Source organism: Microtus pennsylvanicus, chromosome 5 (genome assembly GCF_037038515.1).
Source record: "Microtus pennsylvanicus isolate mMicPen1 chromosome 5, mMicPen1.hap1, whole genome shotgun sequence".
Lineage (NCBI taxonomy): Eukaryota > Metazoa > Chordata > Mammalia > Rodentia > Cricetidae > Microtus > Microtus pennsylvanicus.
The window spans coordinates 135,035,919-135,057,659 of NC_134583.1; the positions used below are offsets into that span (position 1 = coordinate 135,035,919).

A 21,741-nucleotide genomic window follows, 5' to 3' on the forward strand; every position below is an offset into this window, starting at 1 on the left:
TTTGACCACCCTAACCGCTTTGAGAAAGAGAGAACAGAGGAGCCCAGCTGAGCCCGCCACTTCAGAGCTGAGGAGAGCGCGTTAAGTTACCATGCTGTTTGTAGATGGGAGGCTTTCGGTAAATGTTGATCCCTTGATCTGTGGAAATGAAAAGCAAAGATGTGTGATTATGGGAACCAGCTCGGAGATGGAGAAAAAGAAAACAAAACAACAGGCCAACCAAAGGGTGGACCAAAATAACCCAGACGGCTGACCTTCGTATTACAAAGACTGAGCACACTGGAAGAAAAGACAACAGAAATGAGCCGAGTCTACACACGAGTGATGTGGGCGCCTTTGTAACACATCACAGCACGCACAGAGGGCTCGCTCATGAGCCATTTATTTCACACACAGACGTCACTGGAAGTGGGATCGAGACGGGAAGCAATGCACGCAGTGGAGACGGAAGACAGACGTAACCAGTTTGGGGACAAGCAATCCCCAAATCGCTACTGTCAAGAAATTGAGCAGCCAGGAGTTACTCCCCGTGGCTCAATTTATGATTTCAGCTAACGACAGGCACAATGGGAAGCGATGTGGGCAGCAACACTTGGATGATCAACAAAGTCCTAATCCAGACAAGCCAAATTTGTGTTGAGAGGCGAGAGAGGAAAAGGGAAAGCAGCGCAAAACGCTATCCACATGTCTGAAGAGACTCGGTCTGGTTACGCCACCATTTCACTTCAACTAAAAATGTTCAGATACTTCCAAAGTCCCCTCTGTTCCCCCATTGTCTAAGGTACTGTATGTTGGTGGGAAATTCTTCATATTAAAAAAAAAACTTTGAATGTATATAATAGTTTTCAAGATTAATGAAAAATAAATTTTAAAGAAAGTTCTAGCTAAATGTTTCCAATCTTACTGTACCTTCCTGATTTGCTGGGTAATTTCAGACTTTAAAGAAAAGAAATGAACAGAAATTCCAGGTAGGCACAGTTATAGGAACCTAGTCTAGGGTAATTTATGAAACTTTTGGTGGCCGCAGAAGGCTGGTCACTCTTATGGACTAAGGCTGACCCGACTGTCAGGAGAGTGACAGGCTCTGGGTTTCCAGTTTTTGATTTGTTTTGCCTTGTTTTTCGAGACAGGGTTTCTCTGTGTAGCCCTGGCTGTCCTGAAACTCACTCTGTCGATCAGTCTGGCCTCCACCTCCCAAGTGCTAGGCGCAAAGGCGTGGGCCACTGTGCCTGGCTGGTTTTCCCATTTCTGATGGTGAGTTATATTTGAGCTGTGGTGGTTAGCACCGTGACCACCAGGGCAAAGCTTGCAGTGCCAAGCCTAAATTGCAAGATATTGTGGCAGGCTGTGCAGCCAATCTGCTCACTGCTCACTACAGAAACACCGCCTAGCTGATCCCGTGTTACAACTCTGAAGGAGGTGACGCTGTGGTTCAGTCTTTAGGAGGAGAAGCTAGTGAGACGGCTCTTAGGTTAATTTGTTAATGCCAGCGAACCACAATTTGAGGGGAGGGAAACCCAACCCTTCTTGTTGGTCTTCACCCTCTCTGCCTCCCACTCCCTTCACAATCTCTGTAAGGACACGCGAGGGCTGGGTGAGTGGCTCAGAGGGCAAGCACTCGTATGGCACGTACAAGGCCCCAGGTTTAGTCCCCTGAAAAAAAGAAACTGTTTTTAATTGAAAACTTAGGCCTTAAATTTTAGGCCCACCAATTTTGAATCGGATCATTCAGAAGGCCAGATCCTGCAATTTAGTGTTTGCTGATTGTGTATATCTTGATGAAGGAACATGAGAGATGGAGACAGACGAGATTACACAGCTACATTCTACACCGTGACAGGACACCGAGACACGCGTGTCAGCTCCTACCTGGAACATGGAAATGTTTAGGGGCCTGAGCGTAAGTTGGAGTTAGAGGGCGACCGTCGGGCCTGTAAGGGAGAGGGGAGCTCCGGCCGCTGGACGGCTCATTGCCTCCAATGAGAAGAATGGAAAAAACAGAATGAGAGAGGGGAGAGCGATAAGGGAAACCGAGCAAGCATATCAAAATTCACCACAACAGGCTGGAGGCGGGGCAGTGTCAGAACGGCAAAACAAAAGAAATAAACTCAGTTTGTCAACTTGGCCCTCAAAAGTGGCCTCAGGTTTAGTTTTCCAAGAGGGAGATTGGAGCTCAGGTAGGGCCAGGTTCAGAGCAGCCAGCAGTCAGGGATGCAGCAGCATTCAGTGCATGCAGCGGAGGCCGTGAGCTCGGCAAACCGATGAGGTGGTGAGTGTGTGGGAGGAAGGGCCAGGGCCTGGCGTCAGATGCTTAAGTCCCAAGCACGTGGGTGGGTGGGACGTGCAGGCCCCAGCTCCTTCCAGGCACAATGGCAGAGGCTGGCCACTAGAGTGTGTTTCTCTTAACTTGAGGCTAAGGCTGGGCGCCTCAGTGGTCACCCGGTCCTTCCCCTCACAGTGTAAAATGCTTTCATTACAGTGTATGTTTCTGTTTGCCTTGCTCTGAATCGACAGATTTCAGATAGAGTTAGGCCCTTCTGTCAGATACCCTGGGAATATTCGTGTTCTCTTCCAAGATGAGGTTCCTCCTGGCTAGGACTTCAATTCCTAACATTCTAATTGAACCCTGTGGCTCGTGCAAACCCAGGAAGGAGATAGCTTCTGCCTCGGCTTCTCGGGTCTCCCTACCATGGTACCGCTACACTGCGCACCTGCTCACTCAGAGGACTGATGTACAAGCTCAGGAAGGAGGCGCAGGCTCCTTCAGTTCTTTAGGAAGTTCCTTGGAGCACAGCGTCAGAGAGAAGGGCCCCAGGGGAGCTAGAAGGCAACCAGCTAGAGATCTAGGCCATCACAAACTAGGGTGTGCTGAGACTACAGCACTGAAGGCTGTCCATAGCGGAGACACGACCCCCGGGGTGTGCCCATAGCAGAGACACAACCCACAGTTGTGGAGGGCTGGAGCTTAACTGCAGATCCGCAAGTGCAGACAGACACACATGCACACTCACTCACACTCACACACACACACACACACACACACACACACACACACACACACACACATCCTCCTTTTCTATCCATAGTGCAGGAAAGTGCATATGCAAAATCAGAAAGAAACGAGCTACTGGCCTAATCTGTCTTCCTGCCCACATCTGAGCAAACATTATGTCCTAGGAACACAGCAGAACACCGAGGACCGCCTATGGAAGTATAACTGTGAATGACTTTCACAGTTGTTCCTAGAGGCCTTCATTCAAGTCAGAAATCTCTTATAGGACATAATTTTCAATTTTTTAGACCACTTTGTAGACTGTTGTTTCATTCAATTGGAGTACAAATACTTTAATTTTTTTTGCTGTTGTTTAGAATTTGGGATTAAGTTTGGGGCCTTTGCACATTCTAGCCAAGTGTTCTAACCACTGAGGTAATTATTTCAAGCAGGTTATATAGACTGTTAGGAAACAGTTTTGGCCACAACTTCTTCAAGTCAAAGCATCCAAAATCTAACCAGCAAAATATGAAAGAAGTCAACTACCAGGGCTTTGAGATGCATCTCCATATAGACATTTTTAGATCACCCTAAAGAGGAGTGAAGTAAAATTTGGCAATCTTGCTCTCTTAAAGAGCACCAGCTACTTCAGGTCTGACCAAGCAGAGAAGGGCAAGAGAGGGCTCGTGTTTAGAAATAAAGTACTATGTCAATGTACAGTTGAACTAGAACGGACCTTCCTCCATTCTCACCAATGCTCAGCTCATCGCCCGGGCCAAGAGTGAGCACTCACGAACCGCCTGGGAGTGAAGAACTGATCCCGGCCAACTTACTCCTTCTACAGCTACGCCTGACCTGGCTTAGCAATGCTGGTCCCCAGCAGTGGGGTCACAGTGGCGTCTCCTTGCACCTTTTCCATTCCAGTTCATCCTCCAACTTAATGGTTCCACCCCAGGAGGGTCTCTTATGTAAGTGTTGGACAACTGCTACAAGTTGAAAATGGAAGGTTCTTAGGGCTTTTCTCCACAGGAGGCACAGGGACGCCCCACCTCTCTCTAACTTAGAAATCCAGCCACCGTCAGCTCACTGTTCCCTGCCCTGGATCCACCTGTAGCCCTTATGTCTTTACAGAGCACAAGGAGAGGGTTTTCACATTTGGTCACATGAGTGTCCAGAAAAACGCATCTTGAGACTGATTAAGCAGGGTCACTGGAAACACAGGATACATGCTGGGCAGAGGCTGATGGTTGCTGAAGGCAGGTAACAGTTCCAAGGCTCCATCCACAGGACCCTCTGGTGACAGACGCAGTAGTAACCTATCACTTTCCAGTAAGGGTGAAGAGTCTGGAAGGTTCTGGGGCTGGGGAGTGCTGTAGCCAGTTAGGGCACGGTTGCCAGTTACGGCACAGTTGCCAGTTACGGCACGGTTGCTCTAGACTTGGTTGTGCATCCTCAACAACCACAGCCCTTTTCAGTTGTCAAAAACAACACCAAAATCCACTGGTAGCACACGCAGGTCTCTGGGAGTAGATTTAACCCTGTGATCACCTAAGATTCCTCACAGGACTGTCTAAAACAGCAGATAAAAATGATTTCTAAAAGGCGGGCTGTAAAGGCTTCCTATGTAAATTGAAACATGCTTTGCAAAATAGCTGAGAAGCAGGTCGTGGGAGAAGCTGTATTTAGCCACTCACACTCGGTCTTTAAAAGTTAAATGTCCTTGAACACATAGTCCATGATTTACTTTTTAGATTAGTTAAAAAGCTCATCTAATCTAAAACCTGAGGGTAAACTTATATATGAATTATAAGATGATTCCATATAAACAAAATGTTAGCAATATCTAATAAAATGAGAGAGCATTAGATATGTTTAAATATAAAGTCAAGGCCATACTAACTTCTCTTGACTTAGTCATTTTTATAATTTAAACCCATGATACTTGACTACATCTAAAATGTCAATTTCAGACTCAAGCAGAAAAAACACATTTTTCATTTTGAGATTTGAGCCTCACAGAACTCGTACAATTTTAGTAACTATCTTATTTAGACTGAAATGAGTCTTTGTATTAGCCTCAATAAGAATGTAATGTTTCTTTTAATTCCAGCACTCAGGAGGCAGAGAAAGGCAGATCTCCATGAGTTCAAGGCCAGCTTGGTCTACAGAGCACATTCTAGGAGAGCCAGAGTAATTACACAGAGAAACCCTGTCTCAAAAAAAACAAATAATAATCATAATCATAATTTTCAGTTAAAAAGATGTAGAAGATACAATTATGCTTCAACACTTAGAGTGCATGTAGATTTATCCTAAAGCAAGAGCACCTAATCTGGAAAAATCCCTCTGGATAGGAGAGGCCCGGCGTCTGGATAAGAGAGGCCCGGTGTCTGGATAGGAGAAGCCCGGCGTCTGGATAAGAGAGGCCCAGTGTCTGGATAAGAGAGGCCTGGCGTCTGGATAAGAGAGGCCCGGCGTCTAGATAAGAGAGGCCCGGCGTCTGGATAAGAGAGGCCTGCCATCTGGATAAGAGAGGCGTCTGACCCAGGTCCTTCCTCTTCCTAGTCCTAGTCAATGACTTCACCAGGACCCAGCTCCTAGCTCCTGACTAGGGCTCCATTGCAGGGATGCTCTGAAGATACACGGGATGAGGCGATAAGAAATGAGGTGTGGGGTGGAGATCAGTCTCTAGAATGCTGACCTAGTGTACACACGCCCTGGGTTTGAGCCCCAGCACTACAGAAACTGGTTTTGGAGGCACACACCTGCAATCCTTGCACCAGGAATAGAGGCATCGAAGGATCGGGGTCCAAGGTCATCTACTCCTCCACAGAAGTGTGGAGCTAGCCTGAGCTACAGGAAAGTACTCAGAGAGCACCGCTGATGCTCTGAGGTACCTCACCTCACACACCTATTGACCCAGGAGAGAGCCCAGTCCTCTCCTTCCGGATCATAAATGAGACAACGTTCACAAGGACAAGAGAATAACTCAAGGCCACACAGATTACAAGCAACGGAGAAGATATGCAAATCCAAGATGCCAGTGTCCACTGGCTCCCTGTGGCAGTGCCCAGACCCGGGAAACGCAATCCCCAATGTGTTGTGTTATTTGTACGCATGCTGTGCAATTTTAAAGGGCCTGTTTAACAAACATTATCTCTCTGAAAAACAAAACACATCATAATCAGACAAAGCAGTTTACCCTTTAATGGGTCAAAAATAAAAACCATTGCTTTGGTTGGTCAAGGACTGCTATATGAAGCGCTCATTAAAATACATAGTGGAAGCTTTTTCTCAGTAATTTCTTTATGGCTATACAAAAATTCTGAAGAATATAACCTTGGCACTCAGATACAAAAACAACCTCATACTGTACTAATACTCGGCATCCATCCCTGGGAGTTGCCTTTGTCTGGACTCCACCTCCAGGAAAGCCTTCCAAGCAGTGACCCCTCCCCAGGGAGGGCCAAAAAGCACACCAAGCAGTGGACCACTCCCACAGGCTACTTCGGCTGCCGCCCAGAAAGGGAACACATGGTCTCTGGGTTTTGCGTGGTCTCCCCTGCTCTCTCCCCCCCCACCATGCTTTAAACATGGGCACCATTTATTCTGTCTAATTTGGTCTGACTGGAATTATTTGTGTCAGAGAGGCTAGTCTTAAGATTATTCCCAGGGGGAGGGGGCTTCCAAAGATGGATGCCAGGTATTACAATACTAATTATCAATAACAGTTTTAAATAGCCAGTCAAGACTTCTGGAACGTTCTGTGCCTACCCCAGAAGTTTTGCTAATGGTAAATGGTATCTAGCTTCATCATATGCCGGTCATATTATTTTCTTTAAAAACAGCACCAACTTATTTTTATGTGCATGAGTGTTTGTCTGCATGTATTTGTCCCATGTGCCTGCAGTACCTGGAGAGACAAAAAGAGGGCACCAGAAACCCCTAGAATTGGTTGTGAGCCGCCATGTGGGTGCTTCACCCAGGTCCTCTGCAAGAGCAGAAAATGGGTTTAACCGCTGATGTACCTTTCTAGGCCCCTGGCTGCATTATTTGCAAAACATGGAAAATGCTGAGGCAGCAAATGTGTGTGATAATTGCACACCCAGTTCCTAGCACATCTGCATTTCAGGAGGCCATGCTGGCTAAGCTTGGGTAGACTGACAGTGAGTGTCAGGGCTAGAGAAGTGTCCCAGCTCCTCGGCGGATACAGCACAGGCGCTGTGAACACCCAGGACTCACAGAAGCCCTGAAGGCCACTTTCAGATCCACAACAACCTCCGCATTTGCCTCCCCCTCCTCGCACTGCTTTTGTGGCTCATGTGGTCCAAATCAAGGCAACACAACAAGTTAGCATCCTTCTGGGATCCTTTACCTAAATGGTGGCCTTTCACAGCCTGTCCCAGGCTCTCAGGTCCTCCAGGTGGAAAGTTCTGGGCAAAGGATTCTACAGAACCATACACAACAAGGAAGCAAACAGCCAGAGAGCAACACAGGGAGTAGAGGGGAGAAATGCCAGGCAGGGAACGGGGAAAAAGGAGGCAGAGCCTGCCTGTCTTATCCATCTCAGAAACTAATTAGGACAATCAAAAGCGAAGCACTCAGAGTCAGGTGTCTCAGAGAGAGAAGCTACGCCGTCCACACACGGTTCTTCTCACAAGACGACTGTTCACTATGTGTTTCTCAATACTGCTGTGTTTTACAGAAACATACCACAAATGAAACCCAAGAAAACACCTGGTTATATATTATATTTTGCCACTGACGCATATCAAGACAAAATAATAATATATTTTTCTAATTGGTAGGAGATAGCTCTTAGTTCCTAAGTACACACCCCATTGCTTAGTACAGAGCTCTTGGAGATGACACATCTCTCGGGATGCGAGATGCCATGCCAGTTCGAAGGCTGCAGTTGGGGGCAGTTGGGACACACGCAGGCATGCTGATGGGTCAGAAGCTCAGTGGCTCTAACTCCTGGAGATGCATCTTATTAGCCTTGTGGGGTGCTAATAAATCTCCGCTATGCAGGCCAGGTGCCCTGCCTCCTTACCTTTGACATGGGGGAGGAAGTGGTGTCTGAAGGGGGGGTTGGGACGGGAGTCACTGTGGGTGGAGCTGAAGCTGCTGGGGCGCAGGTGGGACCACCTGTGCACACCAGGAGACAAAAGCTCTGTGCAGCAGCAGGGAATCAACCAATCGGGGCAGGGCGAGGTGGAAACAGAAAAGAAGGAAGAAATTAACACAGGAGCAGGGCAGGCGCCCAAGGTGGGGGAGGGAATGAAGAGCGTTAATCAGAAATCTGGAAAAAGGAGCAAGGACAGACAGAGGGTTAGGAATGCCCCTGTGGAGGGCTAGGCAGAGGGCAGAATCTGCAGACTGGCTCAGCTGGACACAGCGTCACTCTCTGAGAATAAATGACTTGTTGAACATGGTCTCTGAGACACTGGCATGATAATGCCAACTACACAGTGTTAGGACTGAGCACATCACATAGACTCAACCGCTGCTTCAACAAAATGGCCCTCAGAAACCCACGTAAACAGGCGGCAATCATTTCAAGAGTCTTGAAGAGACATACCAATATGTCAGAGTCATGTTTTGCTTTTTGTTGTTGTTGTTGTTGTTTTCTTTTTTTTAAGCCACAGGCTTATCATACTGGAAATCACATTTTATTTTATGTATCTTTTGCCTGAGGAAATCCATGTTGTATTAGCTGGGTGGGCAGAGTCACCCAGGATGCTGGCAGTAGTGGGGACCTGGAGGCAGGAGTCCAGTGGCTTGGAAGGAGAATGGACCATCAAAACTCAATCTCAGACTCGGGGAATTAGAACATCATCTGGCATCCAGAACGTACAGGGTGGACACTTGGTTGCTCCACGGATACATAAATATGTTATTGGTTTCACTTCTAGGCAACAAAAACATTTTAACGCTGAACGCTTGGTGTCTTGGACATGTGTGCTACTGGGAGAGGAAGGAGAGAATGTTCTGGAAGCTGTGGCATCGAAACTATGACTAAAACAGGCAAAGCTCCCTCCTGCTCACCAGGGACAGGGTCTTTTAGGGGAAGAACTATGCTCCGTGGCCATTCCCTTACTATTTGAGATATTTTCAAAGGACAATTTCCGGGTTGTCACAGGCCACTCTGACAATGTCAGGGCAGGGCTTAGTGGTCTCAGCATGTTATACGTAGAGTAGCACCAAAATGATTTCAAATTACCAAAAGATTAAATAAAATCTCATGGCCAGGTACAAATAAAATGACTATAGTTATATACTAAAAAAGTAACACGCTGAAAACATTCATTTCACATAATTTTAAAAATATTAAAAAATTTTCTTGTCCGTGTGTGTGTGTGTGTGTGATACTGAATTGAGCTCAGGACTTTACACATGGTAGGCAAGCGCCTTACACAGTCACAACCCCAACCTTTTCTGGAGAAACTGATCTATTCTGGAAGGATCCAGTAGGTTTCAGTCCTCTGGGTGAGTTACGTCTATGACTGTGAAGAGAAGATTGCAGCCTTTCTAAGGTATGATCATACCTGTTGGTTTTAATTCTTGTGTATCTTATTTAAAAGTTAGCATTTGGATATGCTTACTTTCAATAGCAGCAAGAAGCTTGAAATGGAGTCTTCTAGATACATAGTATCATAGGTTCTCAGCTTAAGACAGAGTCCTCTAGACACATCCTAGGGCATGTTCTCAGCCTGAGATGGGGTGCTCTAGATACATAGGATCACAGGTATCTAGATGCCTCTTTCTCTGAGTTCTCTGGTTCTCTGCTGGGGCTTCCAGTCTTCCGCTCACACACAAGACCTCCACTCACAGACACAGAGACCGACACCTCTGAAGAAGGGAGCCCACCATCTGCTGCCCCAGCATGGCCACTCCATTCCCGAGGCTTCCAGGTTGCCCAAGTTTGACTTCAACTCTGAGGGTTTAGAATGAATCTTAAGGTTGACTAATGGAACCTTCAGGCTTCCCTCGAGAAAGGGCTGACCGTGCACTCACCATGACATTGTGAAACTGGCAAGGATTCTAAACTTTCCAAGCAATGGTTAATATTGAACTTTATGATGCAGATAAAAAGAAAAAGGAAAATATTTTCTTTCAGAGATCTTTAAGTTTTGTAGGGATGATTTTTCATTAGTTCTTCACAAATATCCTTTGTTCTCAGCAGGGCAATATCAAAATGTAATTTAATAATTCACAGTGAACACACTGATAGAATGACTGCTTTGTCTAAGACACAACACAAAATAAAGATGGACACCAGTTTTCATTTCCGTCTTCAAGAGGGTTAGAAATATTTAAGTGAGGTTTCTTAGATGCTACCAATGGTATGAAGAGAAATCCCCACAGATTCACACAGATACACATTCAGTATGTAACAAATCTCGGGAAGGGTGGCCTTACCAGGTCTGTGGAAATGCTGCGGTGAGCGTGACGTGGTTGGAGTGTAACTATGACGACCGTACACGGGGGAGTTGATGGAGCCCTGGCTGGTGGACCGGTGGATCATTCGATCCCGACCATCCTGGTAACCCTGCAACCAAGTTAGAGAAAGTGTGAGATAAAACACCTTCCCATGATTATTGGACATTTCTAAGTAAAACACAGTCCACAGAGAAGGCTGAGGGATTGCCTCTCTCAGGGTCTGTGTTCACTTTACAGTGTTATAGTCAGTAAATATTCAAGGACATGGGTATTCCAGGCTAATGTGTTTTGCTCACAATCAACAGTCACTGCAGTTGTTAAAATTTAAGGTATACAAGTCTATAAATGCCAACAGTGCCGAAATGCTAGGAAAAGAACCCCACAATCACATTGGTACTGCGATTTTAGGGCTTATAAGGTGTTCCCCCTTCTCAGGAACCTCCCTCTACAGGATCCCCCTCCCCAGGTGTCCTCCTCCCCAGGTGTCCCCCTCCCCAGGTGTTCTCCTCCCCAGGTGTCCCCCTCCCCAGGTGTCCTCCTCCCCAGGTGTCCCCCTCCCCAGGTGTCCGCCTCCCTAAGTGTTCCCCTCCCCAGATGTCCGCCTCCCTAAGTGTCCCCTTCCCCAGGTGTCCTCCTCTCCAGGTGTGCCCCTCCCCAGGTGTCCCCCTTCCCAGGTGTCCTCCTCCCCAGGTGTCCCCCTCCCCAGGTGTCCTTCTCCCCAGGTGTTCCCTCATCAGATTCCATGACAGTTTGTCTTCGCTGTCAACTTGACAGAATTTAGAATCACCATGGCAAACACATCTCTGTGGGGGTCTATAAGAGTGTCTCTAGGAAGATTTAATTGGGAAGGATCCCCCAATGTGGGTGGCACTGTTCCATGGGCAGGGGTCCTGGACTGGATGGGAATGAGACAGGGAGCTGAGCACCAGCATTAATCTTTCTCTGCTTCCTGAGCCTGTCATGTGACCAGCTGCCTCAAGTTCTTGCAGCTATGCCGTGCCTAGCTTGATGGACTGTATCCTCAAATAAAATCAGCCCCCCTTCCCTCCTCTCCCCTTCCCACTTCCTTTCTTCCCCCTCCCTCCCACCATCTCCCTTTCCCCTCCCCCCTTACACTTCCTTCCTTCCACTGCTTCTCCTGGGTATTTTATCACAGAAACTGGAAAACGACCCCAAAGAGATCTGCAGACAGCGACAAAGGATGGCCGATCCTATGGTTTACCTAAACCCTCTTGTGATGGTGACACAGGGTCCCAGCAAGTCATGGACATGGCTTGTAGTAGATACAAACGGAATTTACTTCAGAACCAAGGCCCTGACCCTAAGCTTTTGTGTGACCTCTGAGCCACACGGTGTCTAAGACTGCTCTGGGGACATCTAAAGCTAATGTTCCTGAAGAACAAGGGGTGGCCCAAGATCATTAACACTTTTCAGTCTGGGAACCAAGTCTTAAGGAAATAGCTGTGCCCTTCATGACACCATGAGGGCAAACTTTTGTTATGTGCTTAACAAACTGGAGCATAAGGAAAAGAATAGAGCACATCACTTTATCTAACGTAACAGTGCTCCTGGGAGATTCCCTGTGTCCAACTTCAGGAGAGGATGCACTAGGCAACAGACACAAAAGTACCCATCTGCACAAAGATGCAAAACGGTAAGAACAAGAACAAACTAGACAAACGACCTGGACGATATAAACAGTGTTTTCCACCTCGGGAACTTCCTGCTTGGCACAACACAACAGGAATTTGAAAGGACACTTGGGGAGTGGCTACATTAACACTCAGCCCAGCTCTGTGAGCAACAAGGAAGCGGAGTCATCCCGCTTGGTGCAACAAAATAACAACCGAGCTTCCCAGAGGATGGCAGCCAATGAGAAGCTAGTCAAATGCAAATACTTTATAGATATAAAGGCTGTAAATTTGGTGGGGAGGGCATGGTGGGGCTTGGGGAAGCACTGTCTACAGCACTCAGTCACAAACACGAAAATGCCATGGACTTTTCCACCATCTCAGATCGCAGAGCACCCCACGATATTAGTCAAGTTTGATTAAAAAAAAAAAGTATCCAGGAAGGCTGCTGTGTCCCTCAGTTGGTGGAGTGCTTGTCAATCATCAGGAGGCCACTTTTACTCTCTTGAGTCCTCCTCAAAGTGTGCTGTTGGCATCTGGTCCCAGTATGTGTGTAAAGGAAACCTTAACAATCCTTGTAATCAATTCTGCAGTCTCTTAGGACATATGCACGGCTCAAAAACTCAAGGGTAGACAAGGTTCAAGCCACTTTCAATTCCACCCCTAAATATGGCCAAAATGATACTTACTTCTGCTGATGGAGTAGGAGACAAAGTCCTTGGAGACTAGAAGAACAAGAGAGAGTTTACAGTCAACGCCTCGGTTAACAGACCAGCATCTGCTGCTGGTTTAGGTGGACAGCGGTGTTGGTGGGAAACTCCAGCCAAGTCCTAGGAGATGCAGGGATGTTTCTGCCCAAGGACCACGGCATTGATGAATGCACTGTGGAACCAGCTGCAACTATTTCCTTACATATTAATTGTGTTTGTGATATTCCTCTGTGTTAGGACAGCCAAGGAAAGGTAGGGTTTTGTTAGTATGTCTTGAACTAATTCAGAGCCACAGCAGTGACGTAAGACGGTTTGATCAGTGTGTGATCACACCCTTCAGTGTCTGTCACTTTGGGCTGTCACCCCAGGACCTTTGTACTGGTGTCTCCTCTGCTGCCAGCACTTTTTAGAGGCCTGCAGAGCCCACTCAGCTCCAGTGAGGTCTAGGTTCAAACTAACCTCACACTTTCTATGATCTCCATTCACACTTTCCTTCACTGAACTAACTTTCTGTGATCCCTGTTCACTGAACTAATGTCCCGTGATCCCTGTTTATAGTGCCCTTCACTGAACTAAGTTCCAGTGATCCCTATTCACACTGCCCTTCACTGAACTAACTTCCTGTGATCCCTGTTCACACTGCCCTTCACTGAACTAACTTCCCATGATTCCCATTCACACTGTCCTCACTGAACTTTCTGAACTTGTCACTGTTTCTGCTACTTTGCTGACTGCCCTGCTTGACTGTTTTCATCATGTGTCCCCAGTGACAAGGGAAGTTGTATCAGGGGCTCGAGGATGGTTTTTGGAGTGAGTAGAACTTTTACAGTTGAAATACAGAAGGTTTTCACCGAGAGCTATAGACAGAATTTCAGAAGACTCAGCTGAGCAAGGGTAGCATGGAGCACCTCTTGCTTTTAGGATTTGCTCCTTTCCACATGTTATTAGTAAGCTGACAGGTTACCTTATTTATTCGCTTAGCTTCCTCAGGAGCTACAGCCTATGTTTAGAGCTCAAAGCTTTGTTGGGTAAGGATGACCTCCCTTGGGAGCAGAAGCTGGCCATGAACTTGCCAGTGGCGGGCTCCTTGACCTACCCACTCACCACTCATGGACCTTCAAAATGTGCTAATTTTAAGTTCACTCTATGCGTGAGCACATGTGCATGTGTGTATGATCGTGTGTGTGTGCATGTGTACATGCGTGTGTATGCTCGTGTGTATGTGTGTGCACATGTACGTGCGTGTGTGTGCTCATGTGTGTGTGCGTGTGTGTGCGCGTGTGTGTGTGCGTGTGTGTGCTCGTGTGTGTGTGCGCGTGTGTGTGTGGGTGTGTGTGCTCGTGTGTGTGTGCACATGTACGTGCGTGTGTGTGCTCGTGTGTGTGTGTGTGTGTGTGTACGTGCGTAGGCTAGAGGTAAGTGTCAAGTGTCTTTGTCAATTGCTTTATTTTTTGTGACAGTACCCTCACTGGACAAGCAGGCTCACAATTCACACTTGCCAGACAGCAGACCCCAGAAATCCTCGTCTTCACCCCCCAGCACCAGGATACCAGGCACATGCTGCCAAGCTCAGCGCTTTTACGTGGGCCCTGAGAACTGAACTCAGTCCTCATGCTCTGTGGCAAGCACGTCACCACCCGAGCTACCTCCTGATCCCTTCTGGGTCTTGAAAATAACGTGTAGGTTTACAAAATAAGGGTAATAACTAATGGAATAAATAATAGACTGTAATGTCTATTCAGTGGTGAGATCCATGCATCTAAAGGGAGTTCATTTCTGTCCCAAACGGGCATCCTCTATGTACAAAGAAAGCCACAGGCCACCGTGGTAGATCAGCGTATAGCAGGGTGAAGCGTGAGAATTGGCGGGATGCTGAGCATCACTGTCAGATGTCCATTTAGACCAACTAACGCCCTCACTCCTTATGGAAAAGGTGCCAAGCTTGCTTCCGAAGTTCTGAGTTAGTGGGTGTCACAGCCAGGTTTGAAATGGCCCAAGTTTTATTTCAGAGCCAAATTCCTGCTTGGTATTTTGCTGCTCTAGAGGGGGATACTGGAAAAATACAACACAAAACAACAATAACAACAACACATACATGTGCACACATACACACATCACCCCCAAGGTCAGCATGCAAATATGTATACAGCACACATGTACCCTTAACACCATTAAAAAACAAAAACAAACAAAAAAACCCACAGCAGTTTCCTCTTGGGTGTACACCTTGAACTTGAGGAAATCCCTGACCACTGACATGCGAAGGCCAATCTTTATGTGTTTTATTCAGGAAACTTCCCTGACCAAGGCCTTCTGTGAGATTCTGAGATCCAATGGTCGCTAAGAGCCCAGGCCAATCAGTAGCTGCAAATGCAGTACAGCAAGTAAACCACCAGGTGGCACTATATGAGTGTTTGCCCCTTCTTACCAGACTGGGGGGGGGACCATCAGGCAATAAGCAAATAAAAGAAATAAGCAAATAAAAGGAATATCATATAATTACAAATACATAAAATTATTATAAAACAATAAGTACTAATGTGCATTTCTGGAAATAAATTTAATCCAGTCACCACATTTTCATGCCTTTTGGGGAGAGGTGCTGAGACAGGATTTTGTATGATCCTCCTGCTCGGTGCCCCAAAGGCCCTTTGTTCATCTCATGTAAATACAGAAGCATAGTAGGACAGACTGCAATCTGGTTTAGTCTTGGCTGAAGGGCCAAGTTAAGTTCACTATTTAGTAATATCTCCAAATGGAGTTCAATCAGGCTACAGATGACCCCAATTTAACTAACAAATAAAATAGGGACAGGACATGAGTATCATGCTCTGGGAAAGCATGTGTCTGATCATCTGTTCGTGCTGTAATAATAACAATAGAAATAAGTAAAGGGAAAATTAGAATAAACTGAAGGGGCCAAAAGAAACAGAACATGATCAGGGTGGGAGGTGGCAGCAGGGAACTCCAACCCCAGAGGGCTCTGGCCCAGCAGAAGGGCAGGGGCCTCAGAAAACGGCCACAGCAATGGTCACAGCAATGGCCACAGCAATGGTCACAGCAATGGTCACAGCAATGGCCACAGCAATGGTCACAGCAATGGCCACAGCAATGGTCACAGCAATGGTCACAGCAATGGTCACGGCCAGGAGCGTGTGCCTCGCCTGTGCCTCTCTCATGAGTGTGTCTCACCTGTGCCTCTAGTGTGCCTCGCCTGTGCTGGTCTGCCCCTCTGCCCACTGCTCTTAGTTTCTTTAATCCATATAGACAGACGACTACGAGGAGCTGTCTACCGTTATTCTCTTTTCCTGATGAGAAACTGGGATCGTAATGCCCGTCACATGACAAAGTCTGTGACGTCAGCCTGTGGTGATACCATAGGCTGAACTCCAGGAACTGGTTCTAGGAACCCCTGCTATCATAGTGCCTCCTCTCCACATACCCACTCCATTAGGATCTTGAAAACTGAATCTAGGTTTAATAAAGAGCTGAATAGCCAATAGCTAGGCAGGAGGTATAGGCAGGACTTGTAGGCGGGGAGAGAGAAAGTGGGAGGTGAATGTAGAGGCAAGAGAGAAAGGAATAGTGGGACCCACAGAATAGGGTAGTGGCAAAAGCCATGCGGTAGGATGTAGATTAATAAAAATAAGGGTTAATTTAAGTTATATGAGCTAGTTAAAAACCAGCCTAAGCTAAAGGCCAAGCTTTCATAATTAATAAAAAGCCTCTGTGTCATTATTTGGGAGCCAGCTGGCAAGACACAAGGGTTATGGGATGGGTCTGAGTATCCAAAGAACCCATTACCTCTCCAAGGCTCTGTCTCTCCTGCTTGTCCTCATAGCCCGAAGTGTAGAATGGTTCGTAGGTAATGAGGTCTGGACGCTCGATATCATAGATTGCCTTGACCTTGGGAATGGCTGCTAAGTCTTTGTAGTCCAGTATTTCATTGTCTACTTTTGCCTGGCAGAGTTAAACAGAGAGAAAAGTTAATCCTCTATTTTAGCTCGTTGAGAAATCATCCTCAGTGCTCGTTATGCCTCGTTTAAAATGTGACCCTTAAAACAAACCAAACGCCTTGTTAAGTGATGCCACATACTTTAGGAAGGGGCCCACTGATGCCTCTATTGATCACACTTAAAAATAATCATCAAAGACTAAGAAGGGGTGTGTGGAACTTGTCAACCTTCTGAATAGTCTCCTAAGCTTATTACAGAGAGGGGAAAAAATCTCGAGCAGACGGTCAATAAATCCTTAAAGATTGATAAATACAAGTAACTACATGTGAAATAAATAAACTTGCAAATACTTTTGCACCAGACTTTAAGAACACTGGAAGTGGCATTATAAAATGCGCAATCAATCTCCAAAATCTCCAAATATCTATACACAACGTTAGGTGCAGCAATCTTTTACACCCCAGAGCATGTAACCACCCTCTCAGGTCTTCCTTCAATACGAAGATCCTAGACTGAATTACTGAAGGAAGCATGAGAGATGCCTGAACGACAGAGGAAATCGGGATCTTCTAACAGGAGCGGAGATCCCAACGGATCCTTGGACTCTCTATCCCAATCCTAGAACTCACCTGCTCCCAAAATGTCCCTTCTGGAAGTGATACTTACATAGATGGTATGGCCTGGTGATCCAGGGATGCTGGAGCCTGGTCTAGAATAAATGCTTTCAGAGGAGGTCCTAGTAGGCTGCAAGATAAACAGCAAATGCCCTGTCAGAATCCTGACCACACTCTTCAGAACCCAGACTGACCAGGCACCCGAGCTTCATGTCAACCAGCTAAAAAGGAGAGCCCTGTGAACACAGTATCGGAGAGAAAGCACACACCTGAGGAAATGGCCTGGAAACTAGTCACGGTGGCTTCCTTGCTCCTTCTGATTCTTTGTGCTTTAAAGAACCTTGGGCTTGAACTTGGAGCAGATCATGAGGCTGCCCGTTTCTCCCTACTTCCATGGCGGGCCCAGCATCCCCTTCTAGTCACCAGCTCTACTCTTCAGAACCATGGCAACGCACACCTCTGCCCCACCATGGGCGCCGGCTCTCACCCCTGCCTTCCTTAGATCCACTTGGCACTGAATGGTTATTTCAAGAGAGACCTTTGAAGACTGGGTTCTGTGACAGCATGCTGCTTTGCCAACGGGGCGATTTGGTGTAAAATCCTAACTGCTGGGGCCTCAGGATCGGGTCCCTGCCGTCTTCTGTGGCCTCGCTCATCGCCTCCCCTCACTCACAGAACAAGCCCGCTGCCTGCCTCAAGGCTTTTATCCTAGCTTCTCTGCTGCCTCACCCGCCCTCGTCACCATTTTCCATGGTTGTCTTCCTCAAATTAACTCAAACTTGCCTCTTCAGAGGGCCCCTACTCCTTCCTCAGGCCATAGACGGCTCCCTTTGCTGTTTTCTCTCATAGCATCCTTCATGAATAAATTCCCAAGGAGATGTTGGTTGATTTCTCTCTGGTTACCACTGCCTAGATCTCCCGTGATTAGAGAAACAGCACAGAGATAAAAGTACTTGGAACAAAGAATGAGGTATCAATTATTTTCAGGAAATACTCAGTTTATTGCATGGGTTAAGCCCACCCAGAGTCCCTAAGGTAAGGTGGGTGATGAGCCCCCAGGAAGATGGAAGGGGGTGGGTACAGGGCAGGAGGAAGAGGTACGGACCAGGACCAGAGGCCCTTTATGGGGATGGCCCTCTTTGAAAATATATCTCTGTGTGTGTATCTTCCTCTTTCTCTTTCTGGTTTTTCTGAGGCAGAGTTTCTCTGTGTAGCCTTGATTGTCCTGCAACTCGCGCTATAGACCAGCTGGCCTTGAACTCACAGAGATCCATCTGCCTCTGCTTCCTGAGTGTTGGGATTAAAGGCGTGCGCCACCACCATCGAGCTTCAAATCACTCTCTTTCAACACTGGTGAAATCGGTTTTTCCTATTTCTTTTTTAAAACTTTGAGCTCCAGCTTTACTCCTGATAAACAGAGAAGACAGAACTCCCAACGCTACATCTCCATGGCTGAATGAGAGGTAGGGATACGGCTCCAGGCCCGGAGCCAGGCATGTGTAGGTAGGTGGTCACTATTTTCCACATCCCACCTGGAACACGATTCTCAGCCAGCTGGCCTCAGATCGTGAGGGGCAGTGTCACCGTGCTCTGTTCCCACGGGAGCCACACAGAGCTGCGGCTTCAGGACACAGACTCACAGGTGCCACAGCTTGCCAGGTGACATGTCACATCTACAGGTGCATTCCTGCCTGGAGTTGTCAGTGTCCTCCCCTGCCTGGAGGACCCCGAGCCGGAACTCCGATCCCTTTGCACACACTGACTTCCCATGACTGATGGCGACTAATGGTGGTGAACCAGCACCGGCCTGTCCTATCTGCCAGGACGGTTCTGTGTTGCTCCTCCAACTCTGCTCAAGGCTTAAACACAGAATCACAGGTTTTTGTTACAGCTCCTACTGGTAGGCTGGTTCACCCCATGGAGAGGAGAGGATTCTCCTTTAAGAAGGTAAATTTCTTTTTAAAAGCTGAACGATTATCCTTGTAGCTTTGATTTTAAATGTTAAGAACTTTTAAATTTTATTTTATTGGCCCTGGGATTAAACTAACAGCCTCATGCACACTAGGCAAGGGCTTTACCCCCAAGCCCGCTTATATTTTATATTTTGAGAAGGAGCCTAAGTCACCCAGCCTGGCCTGTGAACTCACTGTGATCCTCCTGCTTCTGCTTCCTGAACAGCTGAGATTACAGTTTGTACCACTGTTTAGCTCCAGAATTTTACATTCAATTAGAAACCTCTAGGATTATATAAATCAACACCTTATTAGTAGAGAATCTCCTGTTTTTCCAAGCTTTTTATTTTTCCACTAACGGATACAAAGCTTGCCACTGTTAGTAAGACACCTCCTGGTGGCCCAGGTTCTCCGGTATGCAGGACAAAACCAGCCAAACTGAGATTCACTTCAGCCCCAAAGCCTCATTTCCTGAGTGCTGTGTCTCCTCCAAAGCCCATGGCTGTTCCTTCTCCATTGTTAGCCTCCAGTGCTTCCTCACTGGTCGGCAGCACGATTCCACACACGACCTGCATCTTGTATTTGTACCTGCGTTACTTAACCTAAATTCCCCACACGAACTCATTCAGACACTCAGGGTTCCGGGGTGACCCAGTATGAACTGGATTCTCTGACTCTGTCTTCAGCAGCCTTTGTTTCTGGGATGCCCTCTGAGAGTTTAGGTGGAAAAACCCCACCGTCTTGTCTCCATAATACATGTGAATATATACAGGAAGCTGACTTCAGTACCACCCAGAGAATGCTCACGGAGAATGCTCACGTATCCTTTACACGGAAGAGGAAACGGCGGGGCTTCCAGGCTGCTGAAAGCCAAGTGCACGTACCTACTTTCCCTTAAACATTTTGTCTCCTCACAGAACAAAACCAGTAACTTGAAAGTGGAGTCAGAAAAATGAAGCCATTTCTTCCGACGCCATCTTAGGCACAACTAAGCTGGGGGGGGGGGGGGCAAGAGGAGGGGAGGCTCACAGTAGGCAAAGGATTGTACATGGCTGTGGCCTTTCAAAGGCTTCTGCCAAGAACATCAGGCAAACAGCTTCATCTTTATCCTGACAATAGGAAGAAGGTGCCTTCCTTCTCTAGGACCCTAGCTGATAGAGCTGCCCTCCCTCAGCCTTCCACAGAGGGTCCCTTTGCTCAGCCTTTTTTCCCACACTCACTCTGATTTCAGAAAGGTGTTTTTGGCTTGCTTGTTTGTTTTTGCTTTTGATGAAGAGAGACCTCCCTGGGATATCTGAAACTCACTTCAATGTCAGAGAAAGAGCGCAAAATGCTGTGTAATCAATCACTACTGAGTAGCAGATGCCAGAAAACCATCTCTTTTTTTGTTCTTAAATAAGTCTTGAAAGCCCCTGAACTATCTGTCGGTTGCTTCATTCCCTGAAGCCCTCTGTCCACCTGCCTTGCAGTCAGGAAGTAAGGTTAAGTGAAGAGATCTTTAGCTGTTTCCACTCCGATTCACACCATGCTTTAAATGCTGACATTAAACACCAGAACTCCTTACTTTCCTTAGGCGAGGGCTGGGAGGCCTTTGCTGCCCCACTCAGCCCTTCAGCGGGCACAGGGATGCAAAGACTGCCCCCCTCTAAAGCCGTGCTCTGAGACAGTGAGGGGAGCTACAGGGAGGGGTAACCGGATCAAAGCTCTTAGGAGCACCTAGCAGGGGCTACTGACGGGGGTGGGGGGTGGGGTGGGGGTGGGGGTGATGCACTGCTTGTGTTGACAGTGCCCGCCTTGGGTTTTCGTTGAAGTTCACCAGAAAAGTAGTAAGGATGGAATCCTTTTAGAATCAGGACTCACTAAACAGAGGTAAACGGTGATGTGAAACCCCCTGGGGAGCACCACTTGTGTCTGGGGAAGACAAAGAGAAACCTCTAGTGCCTGGTTCTCAACCCCCCTAAGGCTGCAGTTAGTTCCCGCTGCAGGAGCAGTCTGCCTCTGCAGACCTTGTCATCCCAGCAGCCAGGTGCCTTTCCGATGTCAGCCATGTGACATGGGAACCTTTGAAAGGGCCTGTCAGGCACAGCTAGCTCTCTTGACTCCCCTTTCTCTTGCTTCTTGTTCCTCTCCTGCCTTTCTTCTTCCTGCTCTGCCTGGCTCTCTCACACCCCCACCACAATACCCTCCCCCTCTGTCCCCTCCCCCAATAAACCTCTAGCACTAGCTCTCTTACTTGTGGTGTTTGCTTAGTGACATAACTTGGCAGGGCCCGAAAAGTACCCACTTCGCCTCTTTTCGAATCATTACAGTGAGCAGCCCTTTAATACAGTTCCTCATGTTGTAAGGAACCCCCAACCACAAAATTATTTTGTGGCTACTCTGTAACTGTAATTTTGCTACTGTTATGAATCATAATTACATATCTGATATGCAGGATATCTGA

The 21,741-nt window shown here is 47.2% G+C and overlaps 1 protein-coding gene across 8 annotated transcripts in view; it reads right to left on the reverse strand.

The window, feature by feature from the left end:
* Ablim1 (actin binding LIM protein 1) overlaps nucleotides 1–21,741 on the reverse strand; it is a 293,795-nt gene that overhangs the window by 16,837 nt on the left and 255,217 nt on the right. For 3 of the 8 annotated variants that reach the window (XM_075974517.1, XM_075974521.1, XM_075974518.1), the window contains 7 exons: nucleotides 17,399–17,476; nucleotides 16,581–16,736; nucleotides 12,756–12,791; nucleotides 10,415–10,544; nucleotides 8,046–8,165; nucleotides 1,870–1,974; nucleotides 91–138 (listed from right to left, as the gene is read on the reverse strand). In XM_075974517.1, the coding sequence (XP_075830632.1) occupies nucleotides 91–138; nucleotides 1,870–1,974; nucleotides 8,046–8,165; nucleotides 10,415–10,544; nucleotides 12,756–12,791; nucleotides 16,581–16,736; nucleotides 17,399–17,476 (673 nt within the window). The remainder of the gene's footprint in view (nucleotides 1–90; nucleotides 139–1,869; nucleotides 1,975–8,045; nucleotides 8,166–10,414; nucleotides 10,545–12,755; nucleotides 12,792–16,580; nucleotides 16,737–17,398; nucleotides 17,477–21,741) is intronic. The other 5 variants (XM_075974520.1, XM_075974519.1, XM_075974523.1 and 2 more) reach the window with 2 other exon arrangements.